General features: G+C 33.6%; 3 protein-coding genes and 1 long non-coding RNA gene across 6 annotated transcripts; all 4 read right to left on the bottom strand.

Moving 5' to 3' along the window:
• Window positions 1-1,700: 1,700 nt before the first annotated feature.
• Window positions 1,701-2,734, bottom strand: LOC147393323 (uncharacterized). Its single transcript, XR_015182368.1, has 2 exons — window positions 2,501-2,734; window positions 1,701-2,188 (listed from the first exon to the last, which is right to left on the bottom strand). It is a non-coding gene; the product is annotated as an uncharacterized LOC147393323 (long non-coding RNA).
• Window positions 2,735-2,742: 8 nt separating this feature from the next.
• On the bottom strand, window positions 2,743-4,148 carry LOC147393324 (DExH-box ATP-dependent RNA helicase DExH10-like). 2 transcript variants are annotated; one of them, XR_015182367.1, is made up of 4 exons: window positions 3,941-4,148; window positions 3,745-3,849; window positions 3,445-3,641; window positions 2,743-3,119 (listed from the first exon to the last, which is right to left on the bottom strand). XR_015182367.1 is itself a non-coding variant. In XM_086456817.1 (4 exons), exons 1-4 carry the CDS (start codon window positions 3,983-3,985, stop codon window positions 3,102-3,104), a joined length of 237 nt encoding a protein of 78 aa, XP_086312943.1. In that variant the 5' UTR covers window positions 3,986-4,148; the 3' UTR covers window positions 2,743-3,101. The 2 variants fall into 2 exon arrangements, 1 of the variants encoding a protein (XP_086312943.1); XM_086456817.1 differs by having other exon boundaries at window positions 3,573-3,641.
• Window positions 4,149-4,151: 3 nt separating this feature from the next.
• LOC147393325 (uncharacterized) lies at window positions 4,152-6,604 on the bottom strand. Of its 2 annotated transcripts, none has more exons than XM_086456816.1 (8): window positions 6,467-6,604; window positions 5,994-6,282; window positions 5,604-5,906; window positions 5,384-5,479; window positions 5,222-5,296; window positions 4,913-5,149; window positions 4,462-4,789; window positions 4,152-4,200 (listed from the first exon to the last, which is right to left on the bottom strand). In XM_086456816.1, the coding sequence occupies exons 2-7, from the start codon at window positions 6,273-6,275 to the stop codon at window positions 4,487-4,489; spliced, it is 1,296 nt and encodes a 431-aa protein (XP_086312942.1). In that variant the 5' UTR covers window positions 6,276-6,282; window positions 6,467-6,604; the 3' UTR covers window positions 4,152-4,200; window positions 4,462-4,486. The 2 variants fall into 2 exon arrangements, with proteins under 2 accessions (XP_086312942.1, XP_086312941.1); XM_086456815.1 differs by having other exon boundaries at window positions 5,384-5,491.
• Window positions 6,605-6,741: 137 nt separating this feature from the next.
• LOC147393326 (uncharacterized) lies at window positions 6,742-10,135 on the bottom strand. Its single transcript, XM_086456814.1, has 2 exons — window positions 7,265-10,135; window positions 6,742-7,189 (listed from the first exon to the last, which is right to left on the bottom strand). Exon 1 carries the CDS (start codon window positions 9,952-9,954, stop codon window positions 7,603-7,605), a length of 2,352 nt encoding a protein of 783 aa, XP_086312940.1. The 5' UTR covers window positions 9,955-10,135; the 3' UTR covers window positions 6,742-7,189; window positions 7,265-7,602.
• Between the last annotated feature and the right edge of the window lie 9,979 nt (window positions 10,136-20,114).

A 20,114-nucleotide genomic window follows, 5' to 3' on the forward strand; every position in this document is an offset into this window, starting at 1 on the left:
GTACATTATATCATTGGTTCTCTTGCTTGTCCATTAATATATATATATATATATATATTCTTTTTGGTTGGGTAAGCTGGACTTGAACCCACGATCTCTTAAGTTGTTCTACAATAGGTTAAACCAACTAAGTTATGGGTCTGAGTTCATTAATATTTGCCATTCAAAAAATTAAAAATAAAAATTGGAGTTAGAAAATCTATAAAAAGTGTTGGCACATCTTAGAATTATACCAACACCAAGTGGTTCATGCCGGCATAAAAATGAGTCAATGATTTTTGAAGATGGAGATCATGTGAAAAGTATGTTACATATTAAAAATAAATAAAAATTGATAATTGACTTGGACGAGGCAAATTGGTTCAAAAGGAATCGAATCAATCAAAATGTGGTACATAGATGTGCAAAAGCTGAAAGCTTGCTTCCACACCTTTTATGTAGCTGGATATTTGGTAAAGTTTTTCAACTTTTCATATGAACTATACATTTAACCATAAATTAGATCATCTCTTCTACAAGTTTAATACTTGTAAAGCAGTATTATAGTTTTTGAAAAAGCATTGTAGTTGTTAATAATTTTGTAGATAACGTGTTATTTTTTGGAAGGAAAAAAAGCATTGAAATGATTTGTACTTGTAGAAGACATTTTTCGGTATCTCCCGGATTTTCTTATGAAAACCGACTTGTATATAATGAAGATGGAATTCTACCATCCCTCTAGGTGGTTTTTAATCTCATCTGATTCTTGAGAAAAGGAACTGATGGTTATCCATAGTTTTTGGTGGATCTGGTTCCATTCATTTTAGATCTAAAACAAGAGCCGACAAGAATTGAAACTAAAAAAAAAATGATGGTTCCAATTCTAATTAAGTACCTAAGAAATGGATCCAAAACCAACAATTTTGTTAATTAATTAAAAAGACTGCTTTAAAAATGTCAACCAGATTGTATAGTTTTACAATGTGTTGTGTCATTTAGTATAAAATATAATGGTATATTTGTAATTTAAAAATTTATTTAATGTGGGTATGTATCATCAATGATAGACACCTTTTTCTCATTACAGTATTAAATAAGATGTAACAAACTAATATTTTTGTAATTTAAAAAAATAATGTGGAATCTCTTCTTAATTTTAAAAAGAATTGGAATCACATGATCCCAACCGTTACAATATGATCTCCAACAATTGAGATTTATACATATCTCTATGGTAAAATTTGAGTCTAGACCGTCGAACTAGCCTATCGAATTGTGCCTTGTCGAAAAAAAATTCGGCGGTTAAAAACCATAGAATTTTTATAAAATTCGACGGTTCTAGACCGTCGAATAACATATATTCGACGGTCTTTAAGCCGTCGAATAACATATTTTCGACAGTTTTTGTCTGTCGAATCTGGAATAATATCATATATTCGACGGTTATAGACCGTCGAATAAAGACCGTCGATTTAATTAAAGACCAGTCAGAACATACTCAAATGCTAGCTTTGTCTTCAACCTATACCTGCAAAAAAAAATTCATACATCCCATCCACATCAACATTCACATCCCATCCCATCCACATCAACATTCACATCCCATCCCATCCCATCCACATCAACATTCACATCTCATCCCATCCATTCACACCAATCCACTATCATCCCCTCCATTCACACCAATTTGCATGCAATTTATAGTATCAACGAATAATAAAATTTAAAAAAAAAAATTTACTTATATAAGTCAAAATTATAAGTTAACTTTTAATCTCACATGTTGGAAGAATTCCTAATATTATGTTCACATACATCAATGTAACGAAGTCTAAAAAAAAAAAATCACACTTTCAATCTGAAATGGATCAAGTTCCTTGAAATGGACATCCTGAACCTTCTTTGTGACCAGCTATCTTTCCGATAATCATGATGGTGCAAGAGAAATCAAGGGGTTCCTGCCTAGCTACCTCAAGCTGCTCTGCCATGGCACTTGCTTTGTCAAAGCTAAAGGCACCAACATGACCCGTGTTTCTCCCTCGTAACTGCTCAACTAGTCCAAGCCTGTAAAGGACCGGAGCTACAACAACATTATTGGTAACAACAACATTCAGCTGCGCAGCACGCTCGACAATCTCCTTCCTCTTTTGTTGTGTTCCACTGTTCCAATAATTCATCTCCATCCAACAAAACTACCACTATGTCGCTGCTGTTGTTTATAAAAATAACAAATAGTGTTAGGATTTGTATATAAAAATAAATTCAATGAATCTAATCTTAATATAAGTAAATCCCTTATAAGTAAATCTCTTTTTTATAATGGTTGATCCAAACAAAGTCGAGTTAATTGATTTTGGACCGTGAAGTTGGTTGGTTGAATATGCTAATGGCCAAAATTTTGATGGTCGTGTGGTTGTTAAGGGTACAACTTTGATCGTTTATGAACAAGTCCCTGAATTCAGGGGCGGATTTAGAGTGGGGGTAATGGGAATACAGAAGTTTTCAGATAGGGAATACATACCTGATTAAGATTGGTGAAGGGAGCAATAAAGGTTGATGGATCTCAAGTTCACCAATAGTCTTTGCAAGAACAGATTCCATCCTTAAAACTGTGGAAACGATTGCTGTCCTTTATGATAAGTTCTCTTCCAACAGCCTTGGAAATGAACTTGCTAGCTGTGTGGCAATCATCACAGATACGGAGGTTCTTCATTAACCGAATGGTTGTTCCTGGTTTGGTCCTCATTAGCCCAAAAGCAATTTCTGAAAAGCCCGATAACATCAATGTCCATGTGACCACATCCTTCACCGGAATCTCCTCGTTGAATATTCGATAAGCATCTTCAATGCAACCAAATTTCAGATACATGTCCATCAGAGCGGTCTGAACAAGCATATCGTTTTCAAACCCATTTTTTATAGTATAATTACGAAAACCTCTCCCTATTTGTGGACATCCTGTACTTGAACATGCTGATATCAAACTCATAATCGTAATGAAATCTGCTGTGAACTCATTTACTTAAAAAGCCTAAGGGCTTCTTCACCAAACCCATTATCAGAATAACCCAAAATAACAGCATGGCAATTATGCTATGGCAATTATGCTACATAGAGCTCCATCAACTGCTGGGAAACATCTGCATTTCACAATGACCATACATGCTTAGATATAGAATTGTTGTTCCAAATGACAAAAAAGAAGTAACAAATCATACTTCTACTGTCCAGAATCTAATTTTTCAACTTCAAGTTGATCCTTGGATACAAATCATTAGAATGATACAATTCTACATCTAGCCCGGAACCAAACACATAAGGTCTCATTTAAACAGAATATCCTTTTAAAAAAAATGAAAATGAAAAAACTTCATCAAATAGCTTACACTAAAATAAAAAACATCCCTAAAGATTGTTCCTTCACTTCAAAGGCTTTTTAACAGTTTAATGAAGCAAGAGTGATACCATTGAAGACTAGAGCTTCCACAACTGCTCCAATGGGTAAAATAAACATGCTTCCACAACTGCTCCAATGGGTAAAATAAACATGACAAGAGAACAGTACAAAGTGATATAGAAAGCCATTAAAACACCTGTTCATCAATCATTATAATACAAATGCCACATTCATCTTTGCCACGACGCCCAGCTCTTCCACTCATCTATAAAAACATTAAAATAAAGATATAAACGAACAATGAGAGAAAATGAAAACCAAATCCATCAATCATACTAGAAAAAATGCTTCAAAAAATCTTCACTTACCTGGATATATTCCCTGGATCCAATACAATGATGACTATCACCATCAAATTTCTTACAAGATGTGAAAACAACAGTTTTTGCAGGCATGTGTAAACCCATGGCAAACTGTCACATATGAGAACCAGAGAAAAGATGTTGTCAAAGGTAGAAAACTAGTATTTTCCACTTTTTCTGCAAGGGTGAATAAAGCTCTTACATTCTTCTCATCTTCTCCAAACCATTTTGAAGTGATGGTGGACATTGACACATTGATGAAGCTTGCAACAACCTGGTTTTACTTGTCTGACCACTGAGCAGCTGTGGGAACTACCGCATCCACCACCATCTGGAAAGCTGGAATCTTATTGAGCTTGAACCAAACCTTCACTGCTTTCTCCGACAAGTACTGTTCAGATTTCTTGACAGAGTTGCCAAAGGGGGAGCATGCTCATCTAACTTCTTTGTAGCTTCATCCACCTGCAATGGCCAAAACAGTTGGTGAGTTTACTATTAATTTAAAGTCGCTTCCAATTATCTAGTTTCAAATCCATAATTAATCAAGAATGTGTGTGTGCATGAATTGGCATGCAAACCATAACATTCAAGTCAGGCTTCTTGTAAAAAAGAAAACAGTTAATTGAATGTGTATCTGGTTGGTGCCATTTCTAAGATCATCATTAGACACATATCATCATTACCGTATGAAGTTATCAAACAAAAAGTAAAAAACCTTCTTACCCTAAGCGTTGTCTTGACTTAACCCTCAAAATACACGACAATGGCTCCTAGGCCATCTAATCACCTCACCACAAAGAATATCAAGTAAAGTCCCTTGGGGTCCATCTCTATCCATTAGCTCAGCCGAAGAGTCAATGATCTCATCGATACAAATTGAATAATACTCCATATCTGGCTTCTCAGGATCTACTAGTGCTCCTTTGGCGTAGATCACATTCCTTCTAAAGTTCATCAATAAGCATACCCTACCATTATTCAATGATGGTAATGATTCTGATACTGGTTCTTTACCTCCTCGCCTATTAGGAATTGTGGAATCTGATGTCGCCTATAAAATAGAATTATTGTTTATGATTAGATATGTAAGCTGAAATCCATCATTTATATGAATTAAATATTAATGAAAAATTAAATGAAGAATCTCTAAAGTTAAAGTGTTTTTACATCTTACCTGAGTAGAAGGACCTCCAACTTCAAATGTAGATGATTTTTTCTTCTTGTGCTTGTTCTTGTTCTTCTTTTTCTTCTTCTTATCTTTCATTAGTGTATGAACTAGTTGAGTTAAGTTAACCATGTCTCTTTCAAACTTATCCGTATAATTTCGACTTTGAGTTGTATAACGTAATGAAGTCTTTGAAACTCCGCCCCCCATACCTCTTATTCTGCCTTTTCCATCTTTCCCAAACACCTATGCATAACTATGATTAATATAATGTATGTAAATAAAAAATTAAAATTAAATAATATAAGTCATACATACAATGGAAATAGGATCATGATCAATATCCTTATGGGTAAAACTAGGATCTTCTTTAATAAGATTGTTTAATTGACCCTACAAAACAATGAAAACATTACGATGATAAGTAATATTTTCAAAAATAAAAATAAAAAATTTGACTAAAAAAATGACATCACGTACGAGAGATTTGGCCAACTCAGGAGTGGGAGCACTACCATCACTCCTCGTATGACTATCGATGAAAAGCTCTGTTCTTGTGGGCTGCCGACCATCCGTCTTATATTTTTTCTGTTTATATCAAAAATGTGCCACATCAAAAATGCATACAATCTTAAAAGCAATACAAATTAATGAACATTTGAAACAGAGTATGTAAATTAATAATTAGATTAATACTTACCATTTCTTCTGCCTTTTTTGCTATACCCTTTCTACCGGTTGTGTGTGGAGTTTTATTTTGCTTACGAAGCTTTTTCATTTTATCACATTTTTCTTGATCAGTTGATGTCGATTTTAAATCAACAAACTTCTCCCAATCATCCTGTTTGATCCATCTACTTTTGGGCTTATTCAATTTTCGTTCTGCATCAGTATTACCAACTCTGCAGTATTCCTTCCCCAATCGATATTTCCAATCTCTCCATGCATGACCAGCTTTCTGTAGGCAGAACTTCTTGTAGTCCTCAGAAATGTCGTAACGGGACTGTCAAAATATGAACAAATAAATCAATTCTAATATAATGAAAATATTCATCATTATTACAACTAATCAATAGAATTTTTAAACTACCTGGAGAAGACGCCAAATAAGTTCAAGCAACTCCGTCGGTACCTTCCTCCAAGAAGAATAGAAAGGTGGCACGTGTGCCATCGCATAGCGGCCTATATTAGTCGATAAGTCTGTCGAATTATCCCCAATGCATTGCCCCATAGCATTGAATTCCACATGAAGACGTGAATCAGATGATGAATGTGGATCTGATGTCGACGAACTCTGATGACTATCTCGTATAGGAATCGAGGGTGTCGAGCTATCAGAATCCGATGTCGACGAGCTATCAGAATTCTCCATCGACGAGCTATAAATCAAATAATATAGATATTTGAAAGCAATAAGATTAAAAATGAAAGCAATAAATCAAATAGTGAGTTAAATAACAGAAATATTACACAATATCAACAATGAATTTGTATTTGAAAGAAATAAAAGTAGATCATTACTATTATAACACACTATTTTTCATAAATATATACATAACGTACCAATATAGTTAGTTTTCATCATCATTTTCAATGATATCTTCTTTAAGAACAGATGATAAAGCATCCACGTTACTTGCAGCAAATGTTAAAGGATCTTCAAAAGCGTCTACATCTTTATTCAATCTCTTTGGAGCTTCTAAAACCACGTGCCAAGCTTCAGTAGGCCGACTTTGATCTTTACAATAAAAAACTTGAGTTGCTTGTGAGGCAAGAATAAATGGTTCATCATCCACTTTTGTATTTCTCATCAATCTCTCTAGATTAACATATCGTAAATTTGTGTCTCGATCAACCATATACCCATTTGAATCTTCTATACGCACCCAATCACAATAAAATACCGTCTCTTTGAAATCTAAGTAGTCCAACTCAAGTATTTTCTTTACAATACCATAATAGGTAACTTCTTCATCTACATAATTCGTATCTCTAGCATTTGCCCGGAAACTCGTTACAGCTTTCATTGACACCCCAGAGTTTTGTGTTGATAAATTCATTTCATATTCCGCTGTATAGAAAACATACCCATTTACTGCATATGCGTTATATGAAATTGCAGAAGCATTCGGGCCGATAGCAAGCCTTTTTGTGATTGAGGGGCTGAAATCGTCATGTAGTTGTTCTCTTACCCAATGAGTGTATGACATTTCTTTCTCTGCTTGTGAATTGGTCTTTTGACTATTAGCCCTTGACGCAAGCCTTTGAAGGTATTTATTATATTTCCTATAGAAGATAGTATAAATTAATGAGGTTTAAATTCATATAATATAGAAATAATTTTGAGTTGTTGCTACATACTTTTCCCATTGAGAATTCTCAGCAGACTGACGAAGTACCCATTTGCGAACTTGCTCGTACTCCACATTGTTCAGAACATAACGTTTCCCATTCTTATCAATAGGGTAGGCAGGTTCACAGTCATCATTCATAATCATATGTTGGCCTCGTTGATGACTTCCTATTCTACGTAAATCATCAGGCATGTAATGCATAGCATACATCATTGCTTCTTCCATAAGATAACATTCTGTAATAGAACCTTCTGGGAATGTTTGGTTCACCACGTATCGTTTATAACTCTTCATCATCCTAATAATATTTTACGAATTAGACAACGATAAGACAAATAAAAATATTCATTGCTTATTGATCATCACATACCGTTCAAAAGGATACATCCATCGATATCTAACCGGTCCACACATCAGCGCTTCCTCCACCAAGTGCACAAGGAGATGTATCATAGAAACAAAAAAAGAAGGTGGAAAATATTTTTCGAATACACACACTGTTTCTACAATACGTCCTTTAAAACTTTGTAGCTCCAAACGATTGATTTTTTTCGAGCATAAGACATTGAAAAATATCGAGAGTTGTCGAATAGCGGCACGCAACGGCTTTTGATTCTTCATCTTGAATGCGTGCATTAGCAACACCGGTAATAAATGTTGCATAAGTATGTGATAATCATGTGATTTCAAATTTTTCAATTGAAGTTCTTGTAAACTCACATTTTGTTTCCAATTTGAACTGTATCCGACAGGAACTTTCAAATCCCATAAGGTTTTACAAATTAATTCTTTTTCCTCATTAGATAGTTCGTAAAGAGCTTTCGGTAAAACCTCATTGCCATTAATGTTCACCGGCCACAAATTCCTTTTTATCTTCATTTCTTTCAAGTCTAATCGAGCTTTACGGCCATCCTTGGTCTTATCCTTCGTCTTCATAATTGTTGCGAAGAGATTTTCAGTCACATTTTTCTCAATGTGCATCACATCAAGATTGTGACGAAGTGGCAAATCCCTCCAATAAGGCAAGTCAAAAAATATTGATCTCTTCGACCATGGAGTCTCATCATTCGTAGATTTTTTCCTTTTCTTACCTGATAATTTTCCAAACTCTGTATGAATTGTTTCCAACTTGACTAATAAATCAACTCCACTTAACCGACGATTCTGCTTCTCTTTTTCTTCATACCCATTAAATTGAGATTTTTGACTTCTAAAAGGATGGTTGAGATCAGTTAAAAATTTCCTGTGCCCCATATAAGCAAATTTTCCACCATGTTTTAACCACATTGAATCTGTTCCTTCACTACAAACAGGACATGCAAATTTTCCCGCTGTTTTACAACCCGATAAATGACCGTACGCTGGAAAATCATGTATAGCCCATAACAAAATTGCTCTCATTGTAAACATATGTTTAGTGCTGGCATCATATGTTTCAATTCCTGTAGACCACAACTCATTCAGCTCTGCAATAAGTGGTTGCAAGTACACGTCAATATCATGTCCTGGACCATTTCTCCCAGGAATCAAAAGTGTCAACATCGTAAACTCCTTTCGCATGCATAAAGATGGTGGCAGATTATATGGAACAACCATAACAGGCCAACAACTGTATGAGTTGTTTTTCATCCCAAATGGATTAAATCCATCTGTTGCAAGTCCCAACCGAACATTGCGTGGCTCAATAGCAAAATCTTCCCATTTACTATCCACTCCTCTCCAACAAGATGAATCTACTGGATGGCACATAAACTCTTTTCGTTGTTGACCACCTTTAAAATGCCATTTCATATTCTCCGCAATCCATGGCACACTATACATTCGTTTCAACCTTTGCGTTAGTGGAAAATACCTCAATATTTTCACCGGTAAAAGTTTTTTCCTCGATTTCTTTTCATTAACCGGTTTCCATCTACTCTCGCCACATTTTGGACAACTATCTCTATCTTCATTCTCTCTCCAATACAATATACAATCATTAGGACACGCATGAATAATCTCGCACTTCATCCGTAAAGTCTTGATCATTTTCTTCGCGGAGTAGGTGTTTTCTGGTAAGGAGTTATCATGTGGCAATATCCTTTTAATCATTTGCAATAATTCATCAAAACTCTTCTGAGACCATTGATGTCTAGTCTTCATACTCAGCAACTCAACTATAACTGACAATTTTGTATCCTCTTTTCGACATGAGTGATATAAGGGTTGCATCGCTTCCTCTATCATTTGGCGATATTGAGTATCATCTGTTGAATCATCATGAACTTGGTCATCGTTTCTATCAGAACACTCATCCATACAAGTAACTTCATCTTCTTCGTTGGAAAAATGTCCAAGCGCATCATTCAACATGTCTGTCATTCTTGGGATCATATCTTCATCACACTGACGAACAGACGTACTATCTCCGACTGTTGCATGAATCCCATCCCTCCAATGTTCTCCATGGAATGTCCATCTCTTGTAAGAAGTATCTATACCGTCACAGACTAAATGTTCTGCGATTGTTTCTATATTTTTCCTCCTCGATAAGGTATTACGACATTTTACACAAGGACAAAAATAATGATCATCATTACCCAAATTCTGTCTATTCGATTTCAAGAACTCAATAAATGACACTACACCATCAATGTATTCCGCTGATAGCCTAGGTTTCGACATCCACTCTTTGCTTGGAACTTCAGACCTCTCCATCAAGCATACAACTGATAAGTAAAAGGAAAAAAAAACAACATATTTTTAGAAAGATGTCTAAGCTAATTATAAAATATATTGTTGGTACTGTCATTAATCATAGTCTTTCACATCATTTGATGTGATCATGACCATCAAATCAGTAGACTTCTATGGACTAATGATGTTGGACTTCTAATGCCGTTAAAAATTAAGGATAACCATTGGTTTCAATTCTCAAATGGGTACTTAAATTCTTAATCTAATTTGAGATTTAAACCAATAATAAAGCTATGGAAACCATAAAAGATATCTAATTGAGAATAAGAATAGAAGCAAAGACTACAAATAAATAATAAATAGCAAATAACAAATAAAAAAGAAAAAAAGAAAATGAGAATGGTCATGAATCTTGTAAGTTACAGAAGTGAATATGTTGCTTTGATTAAGGTTTTTGTGAAACTAAATATGTTTGGTTCGAACCAAATACCTTCAGACACCCTACTTGTAGAATCGATAGTTTTTTATTCTCAATTGGTTCAAATTTTTTAGATATGACTCTAATCATTCCGAAATAATACAATACATTCCAACACAAACCAAAACTTTAAACCATATAACAACCAATAAATGACCTTACTAGACCAATTAAGAGTAAGAAGGATTCAACTTGATTCGATTTGTAGCAAAATTGAAATTGAACTGACCTAAGTCAATCCTAATAAGCAAGTACTAGAATTGAACCAAATTGCTCATAGAACCAAAACAAACCACATATATTTAAGGTCGATTTGATTCATTTCAGTTCTATGGGTTGCCAATAAACTATAAATCTTCTTAGAAATAACATATATATTAATAAAAAATAAATAAATAACAAACATGTAATATCTTATATTAGAAATCATTAATCTTGTACTAATTCATAAGTTATAAGCATAATAAAAAAAATACTATAGGGAGAGACGGACAAGTGTTCGTTTAAAATAATTTATAATAAATTAATATATATTTATTTGTTTTATAAGTGTTCGTTTCTCGGTTTGAGTCGGTTCGGTTCTATACAATTCTTGAACCGCACTTTGTTCCAAATCGAATCAAACTAAATCAGTCCAAAAGCATCAATTTGGTTCGGTTTTCAGTTTGAACCGGACCACATTGCACTAAAGCGAAATGTAGGCAACCCTTTCAAGACCACAAAGAAGTCCTAAAATGGAATTCAGACTTGCAGAGAGAACAGATCCCCAAAATAAGATTATGGTCCAAACAATACAGCTTTGATTTGAGAACCCAACAGCCATTAAAACCCATCCAACACTATCTACTCAAATCTCTATTAACAGTTATCAAAGAACAATCACTCATTCATTTTTCAGACTTCAATGGCTCGTGAGTTTGTAGAACAAAACCCAAACACCAAAACCAGCATTTCTTTTATGAGGAGATTAATGGGTAAGAGAACATGGGTTTGTTTATTTGTCTTGGTTTATGCTCTACTCATCTCCTTCTCATGTAATCTCCTTCTCTCAATTCAAGCTTGGTTCAACTCCAACAATTCTTCTTCTTCTGTTTTGCCAGCAATTTATGTTCTGTTTTGTGTTCTGTTTTGCCCAGCAACTCTAATGTTTAATGCCCAGTCCGCTTGTGAGTTGGACCAACAGTTTGATCTAGTTGCTCAAATGTCCACAGAGGTATGTATCTAGCTCGATGTTCATCTAGTTCAATTAGATGGCCCAGGTAACCAAATGAGATCAGAAGAGATGATTCTAGCGTCAACAGACATAATTGAAGTTGGTGGTAACTCCAACAAGTCCATAGGGTCGAAATACATGGGTTTATTCTTAGAGGGCTTTGAACAATTCTTCTTCTTCTGTTTTGCCAGCAAGTTTGGTTTATGTTCTGTTTTGTGTAGCTTTTCTTTTATTTTTCTCATAATGTATTCTTCCAAGTGACTTCTAAGAATGAAGTGTATATATTTTAGGGAATTATTGAATGCTCTATGGCCACTGCTTGTATGAAAATATGGGTAAAGTAATTTAGATTTGTAAGTTTCATGAAATGCTAGAGAAGCAATGTTGGTATCCTTTTTTACAATAACATGTATGTTTAAATAGGTCTGATTACATTAATTCAGGCTAAAGACCTAGTCATTCTTTATTTGGTCTGCCCGACTTATTGGAGGGTCTAGGTTTAGGCTATGATTTTGAGGTCCAATAAGGCTTAGCCTGGCTCATTGGTAGCCCTTGATATGGGTGTTGGTATCATGGTTTCAAAAATTCATTCAAGATGTATATATATCAAATATATACCAAGTTACCATTAATTATGTGATTTGACTTACATAACCAATACTACTTTACAGTTTATTCAGAATCTCCAACTAACTACCACTAAACAAGTCAGATCAATATTATTATTTATTAGTCATATTGTATTTCGACAATTGAAAATTTTTCCACTTTGAAAATTTCTGATCAATTAACGTGACACTTTCTTTACTAGCTTGATAAGATTTTAAGGGTCGTTTTGCTCAAATAAATCATCACATTAGCAAACCAACACAACAGCCCTATACATCTCAGAGAAAATCTCGGATCCAAAATAAAAACAAAATTCAAAAAACAATCTCCGTTGGACATGGCTAACAAGAAGACAGTGAGATGGACCATTGGCAGAGAGCTCCAAACATAGACTCTTAACGAACTAAATTCATAGAAAAATGCATCCAATTAGGTTTCTCCAATCTTAGATCCAAATTTATCAGAAAAGCTCCACAAAAAAAAAACTATAAATCACCATCAAAACATAATAATTAGAGAATATTAAAGTGAAAAATAGAAGCTGTAAAGAAACTAGAATAAAAATATAAGAAATAAAAAGAAGTGAAGATGGCAGACTGGAAAATTAGGGTTTTTACATAAAAATCGCTAATAACTCTACGATTATAAGTTCATTTTAGCACAAACAAGCTCGGTAAATTAGATTAAAGCATCTAAAGCAGAATTTTAACAAGATTAAACTGAAATCAGAGAGAAAATTATAAGATGTACCTCTTAAAAAGCAAAAACGAGGCAGGAAGAAAATTTGATTTGCAAAAACACTAATGAACTCTGGATTTGAAGCAGATAAGAAATCTATCGACGAAGTGATCGATCGATCGGTTTGATCAATCGGTGTTCTCCAATGCCTCTCGAATGTCTGGTTTGATCGGTGATCAGTATTCTCGAATGCCTCTCGAAATTCTGCTCGAATGCCGCTCGAATGCCTCTCCAAAGTTTGCTCGAATGCCTCCCGAATGCTTCTCGAAAGTCTGCTCGAATGCCTCTCCAAAGACTGGTTTGGTAAGAAATTCAGAGTCGAAGAGGGAGCTTGAGAAGAGTAGATCGAAGAGGGAGCTTGAGAAGAGTAGATCGAAGAGGGAGATTGAGAAGAAATTTCGACAGGGTTTTAGCGCAGAGACGGTTTTCTTTGAGAAGGAAGATCGAAGCAGCTGTTGGATGAAATAAAAATAAAATATAAAATATAAAAAAACCGGTGGGTCGTTGGGCCAGGGCTGTCGAATAAGTGTGTTGGGCTTAAATGCGGGCTTTTGGGCCGGCAAATATAAACGTGGGTTTTAGGCCGTCGAATTTAACGTTAAAAAAGTGCAGAATTTGGGCTTTTTTGACGTAGTGCGTTACAATATGATCTCCAACAATTGAGATTTATACATATCTCTATGGCAAATTGGTTCAAAAGGAATCGAATCAATCAAAATGTGGTACATAGATGTGCAAAAGCTGAAAGCTTGCTTCCACACCTTTTATGTAGCTGGATATTTGGTAAAGTTTTTCAACTTTTCATATGAACTATACATTTAACCATAAATTAGATCATCTCTTCTACAAGTTTAATACTTGTAAAGCAGTATTATAGTTTTTGAAAAAGCATTGTAGTTGTTAATAATTTTGTAGATAACGTGTTATTTTTTGGAAGGAAAAAAAGCATTGAAATGATTTGTACTTGTAGAAGACATTTTTCGGTATCTCCCGGATTTTCTTATGAAAACCGACTTGTATATAATGAAGATGGAATTCTACCATCCCTCTAGGTGGTTTTTAATCTCATCTGATTCTTGAGAAAAGGAACTGATGGTTATCCATAGTTTTTGGTGGATCTGGTTCCATTCATTTTAGATCTAAAACAAGAGCCGACAAGAATTGAAACTAAAAAAAAAAATGATGGTTCCAATTCTAATTAAGTACCTAAGAAATGGATCCAAAACCAACAATTTTGTTAATTAATTAAAAAGACTGCTTTAAAAATGTCAACCAGATTGTATAGTTTTACAATGTGTTGTGTCATTTAGTATAAAATATAATGGTATATTTGTAATTTAAAAATTTATTTAATGTGGGTATGTATCATCAATGATAGACACCTTTTTCTCATTACAGTATTAAATAAGATGTAACAAACTAATATTTTTGTAATTTAAAAAAATAATGTGGAATCTCTTCTTAATTTTAAAAAGAATTGGAATCACATGATCCCAACCGTTACAATATGATCTCCAACAATTGAGATTTATACATATCTCTATGGTAAAATTTGACTGTTGGATTTTGTGTTTCTGCTCAGGATCATGTGTTTTTGCCCAAAGTCATTTTTCTTGAGTTTGTCAATCTTGACCCTTCAAAAAATAATTAATGTGGATTTACATAAACAATACTCCAATACTTGAAATAGGAGATATGGTCCGGGAAACTTTACCGAGTCCTAAAGAGTCGAAAACAATGATGGGCTAAGGCTTTTGTTTACAACTTTGTTCGTTGAGGTGACTATGATGGCTGGCTAAACCACACACATTGGCCGATTAGTTATTATTGCGAGGTGGTGATGAATAAGGAAAAGAAGGTTCCCCTCCTACTATTCCTATGGTTTTTATAAGGTGGGATTGGTCGTGACCCCCCTCATCCCTTCATGTTCTGATATCCACGTCCCCCTTTCATTTATGTGGCGATGGAGTAGAGTGTATGTCATCAAAAAATTGATTCGTGCCTCACAAGTACACCCCTTGACGTTTTTTTTTTTTCTTCAGTGTCTTCGAGGACATCATCAAAAATTTCCAAATATAGAGGAAGATGGTTGATTTTTTTGCATCCACACAAAATTTCCAAAAACGTGATCAACTTTTGATAAAATTACGTAAATAACAATATTGCAAGTTTTTCAAGTGACTATCTCGCAGTTATAAAGTAACTAGATCGTTAATATTTTTTTTTCATAGTGAATCTTGCTAGTTATAAAAGTGATATCTTGCAAGTTCACTACTTTTTAGCTAAATCGTCACTATATATAAACTAGCGAGATTATCATTTTGTAAAAATTATCAATGATCTAATTACTCAACAGTTGCGATAGAGTCAATTGATAAATCTGTTACGATTCACATTTTGAGAATTAAAATGAACAATTAGCCGAAATTAAAATTTCATTATATTTAGGTCACAAAATGGTAATTTACTCTTTATATATATATAGGGTCTATGGATCCTAACCCATACATACATATATATATATATATATATATAAGGTGGCGTTCGGAGGCCCTAAGAGCCAAACATTTTTCAAAACAGGGGTTACAAGTTTTGAAACTTGCTGATTTTTTGTAAGGATGATCTATATGATGAGGAGATCATCCTCACCAAAAATCAGCTCATTGCAAAACTTCTAACCCTATCAAAAGTGATTTACAAAAATTGAACGGTCCATGATTCTTCAACTTGTAAATTGTTAGAAGTTTCGGAACAAGCTGATTTTTGGTGAGGATGACTTGTAACCCCTATTTTGAAAAAATTTTGGCAATATGATTGACTCTCTTTAGAGCCTCCGAACACTGCCCATATATATATATAGTATCAGGATCCGTGTACACACATATCTACTCATATATCTACAATGTGTTTTGTCCTATGTAGGCTAAAAGTTTTGGATTGAACTGATTTTTGATGAGGATGATCTTTATGATGAGGATATCATCCTCTCCAAAAATCAGCAAATTCTAAAACTTTTAATCCCATATTTATGAGTTGAAAAATCATGGACCGTTCATTTTTTTAAATTACTTTTGACGAGGTTAAAAAATTCTGATTGAGCTGATTTTTAGTGAGGATGATCGATCTCCTCGAGGAGATCATCCTCACCAAAAATCAGCTCAATCCCAAAATTTTTAACCACATAGGACAAAACACGTTGTAGATATATGAGTAGATATATGTGTACACGGAACCCGACCCATATGTATGTATCTATATTTGTGTGTATATATATATATATGGTTCGGGATCTGTGTACACACATATCTAAAAACAATGGTTTTTACACGGATCCTAATCCGTAGATATATAGGGGGAGGTTCATGGGCCATATGTAAGAACAATGGTTTTTCAAAGTATGGGTTAGAGATTTTGGATTGAGCTGATTTTTTGCGAGGATGGTCACTATGATGAGAAGATCATCCTCACAAAAAATCAGCTCAATCTGAAACTTGTAAATCCATCAAAAGTGATTTACAAATTATTGGCAAATATTGACAAAAAATCAACAGTCCACATTCTAAATAACTCTTAATGGGGTTAGAAGTTTCAAATTGAACTGGTTTTTTTTTTTTTTTTTTGATGATCTTCCTATCATAGAGATCATCCTCACAAAAGGTCAATTAAATCCAAAACTTCTAACCCATATTTTAAAAATTTATTAATGTTACATTGTTTTTACATATGTTTTTTCAAATGTCCCTCGATCTATTCCCATATATATATATGAAAAAACTTATGTAAAAACAATGTAACATTAATAAATTTTTAGAATATTGGTTCGAAGTTTTGGATTAAGCTGATTTTTTGTGAGGATAATCTTTATGATGAGAAGATAATCCGAAAAAGAAAAAAATATGTCTAATATGAAATTTCTAACCCCATTAAAAGTGACTTAGAATGTGAATCGTCGATTTTTTACCAATAATTTGTAAATCACTTTTGATGGATTTAGAAGTTTTAGATTGAGCTGATTTTTTTGTGAGGATGATCTTCTCATCATAGTGACCATCCTCGCAAAAAATCAGCTCAATCCAAAATCTCTAACCCATATTTTGAAAAACCATTATTTTTACATATGTCCTTTGAACCACCCCTTATATATATATGGGTGGCGTTCGGAGGCCCTAATGAGATCATCCTCTCAAAATATCAGCCCATTCCAAAACTTCTAACCCCATCAAAAGTAATTTACAAAAATTGGACAGTCCACAATTCTTCAACTTGTAAACTAGGGTTAGAAGTTTCAAAATGAGTTGATTTTTTATGAGGATGATCTCTTCACTGTAGAGATCATCCTCACAAAAAAATCAGCCCATTCTATAGCTTCTAACCCATTTTTGAAATTTGTTTGGCATAATGTTTGGCTCTCTTTAGGGCCTAGTTTTGGAATGAGCTGATTTTTTGTGAGGACAATCTCTATGGTGAAGAGATCATCCTTATAAAAAATCAGCCCATTCCTAAATTTCTAAACCTAGTTTACAAATTGAAGAAATATGGACCGTCCGATTTTATAAACCAGTTTTGATGGGGTTAAAAGTTTCAAAAATGGGCTGATTTTTGGTGAGTATGATCTCCTCATCATAGAGATCATCCTCACAAAAATTCAGCCCATTCTAAAACATCTAACCTATAGATTGAAAGATGTTTAGCACAATGTTTAGCTCTCTTTAGGGCATCCGAACGCTACCCTATATATATATAGGGTTAGGTTTTGTGTACACATATATTTACTCGTATATCTACAACGTGTTTTGTCCTATGTGGCTAAAAGTTTCAGATTGAGCTGATTTTTGGTGATGATGATCTATAAATACACTATACTGATTTAAAAATTTTCATATGTTCCTACTATTTTATATTCTAATTTGAATGAAGGAATTTTTAAAGAATAAAAGGTAGAGCAATTAATTTTTTCAAAATCTAAGTCTTCCTTGAACGTGGGTATCATGTTCTAGATTTCTTATTTCTTGGCACTTTACGAAAGAATCAGCTTACTCTTGACCAAAATGGGAAAAGGATTTCTCTGGGGTGTCCTTAGTAACATCTTCTCTACACTGCGCACATCTCTTCTTCCAACAACCGAAAGCCGTTCTTATAGAATAAGATAGAAAACAAACAAATAAAAAGAGAATATTGTCATCTCAACTGGGAGTCGTTTGTTGCTCACAGAATCTCAGTGCTTGCCACGTCAACAATATGAGGGTAGTTTTGTAATTAATAAGGGTACTTTTATAAATTAGAAATGCCATTTAATACACGTGCGTACATGTGATTAGTGTGGATCCCAGATTTTTGTTTTTCCTCGACTGTGTTTTGACGGGAGTTTATTTTAATTAATTTAAAGATTATTCTCATTATCCATCATTTAATATTTAAATTTAAATTAACTAATTTGAGTATTTGTCAATGATACTCACCTTTCTTGCATTGTGAAATCTTACCACAGAAAGTGCAAGATGATGATTGATTTTGGTTAAACAAAATTAAGGATTTTTTACAAGAGGTAAGATTTAAAAAAATAGATTGCAAACTAGGATGAAATAATTGAAAATAATTTATCATAAAGGTTGAAGATGTCGGATATTTGGAAGAAAAATTAAGGATTTTTGGCTAACAACTTTGAAGATGACATGAGTATTTCAATTAGGGGTGCAACTTAATTCGGTTCAAACCGTGAATTTTGGATTAGTTTGGTTCGATTTAGACTAGTAACGATTCGATTTCGATTTCGTGAATGTTTTTATCTATTTTTATTTTATTTCTTCTTCTAGAGAGAGATGATTTTATTGAATATTTTGTTTAAAAAAAAATCAATTTTTGACCAAAGCGATTTTTATCTTGATGTGGAAAAATACTTTTCAATGCCATTCCTAGGCAAAATGGTTTTATTTTAAGATTTTCCTAAGTGTATTCAAATGACGGAATTCAATTTTTCCATGACTATATATTGCCGAGGAATTTACAATTTTCTTAAAAATGACTTCCGTGCAATCATAGAAACCCTTGATCTTTCATGGACCTCGTGGAGGTCGACAATCAAGGGTGTAACATCAATTTGAAAATGGAGGCTATATCTAATATTCAACAAAACAAGGTTAAGTGCAAATTACTCTTAAAGTTAAAATAAGTTTAATTACATAAAAATAAGTGTAGACACCCCATTTTTGCATTTGTCTGATCGGATAATTCGTCACCTGATTACTGTGAATTCAGAATGACAAGCATTGAGTATGCGAAGACTCAAAAGCTTGTAAGAGACTCTCTTTCAATTCCCTTTAATTCTTTTCTAGTCTTCGTAATTTGGAATCTCTTTTTTACTTGGCACGCTTGACATAGAAATTATGCAATCTTAGGATCGTTACACTATACACTTAATTTAGACAGTACGCACACTTAGGTTCATCACACTTTTTGATAACTTATATACCTCATAATGCTAGAAAAATATGACCTCAAGACTTAGAAATAATCACATTAGGACATAAAGAACCTACACAATAAAATTTGGAAAAATTGACTAGATGAGAAAAATACCCTTCATGGGATCCCACACCTCCGAAATGTCTTGAAAATGTCAATATTACGCTCAGAATGTGATTTCGAGTGTAACTAAACTAAAATTGATGAAATGAAGAATTTTACAAAAAATTACAAAATTAATCAAAAAGTCCCTTGACGTCAACTTTTATTTAGAGACTTCGATTATTAGGAAAACGTGACTGAAAATGAGTTTCCAATAATATTCGTGTATATCAAAAAAATATAGAGGCCTTACACTTAGAAAAATTGAAATTCACATACAATGACAATTTCCACCACGTGGAATGACAATCCTCAATCGAATAAAATCTTTAAATCTGAAAAATCAAAATCTTAGTTAAAATAAAAAAATAAATAATCACCAATTTCGATCAATTTCAAAATTAATAAGTCCATCACCAATCTCTATCAATTTCAAAATTAATAACATCAATCACTAATCGAGAATTTAAACAGGTTAAAATCAACATATTGATCCCGCAATCGAAATCAAGCCAATCAGACCAATTGGTGAATAAATCAGATCATAATTGACAAAATTTTCGTATATAATTGATTTCC

The sequence above is a fragment of the Akebia trifoliata genome, chromosome 10 (assembly GCF_017979445.1).
Source record: "Akebia trifoliata isolate Shusen 1 chromosome 10, ASM1797944v1, whole genome shotgun sequence".
In the NCBI taxonomy this organism is placed as follows: domain Eukaryota; kingdom Viridiplantae; phylum Streptophyta; class Magnoliopsida; order Ranunculales; family Lardizabalaceae; genus Akebia; species Akebia trifoliata.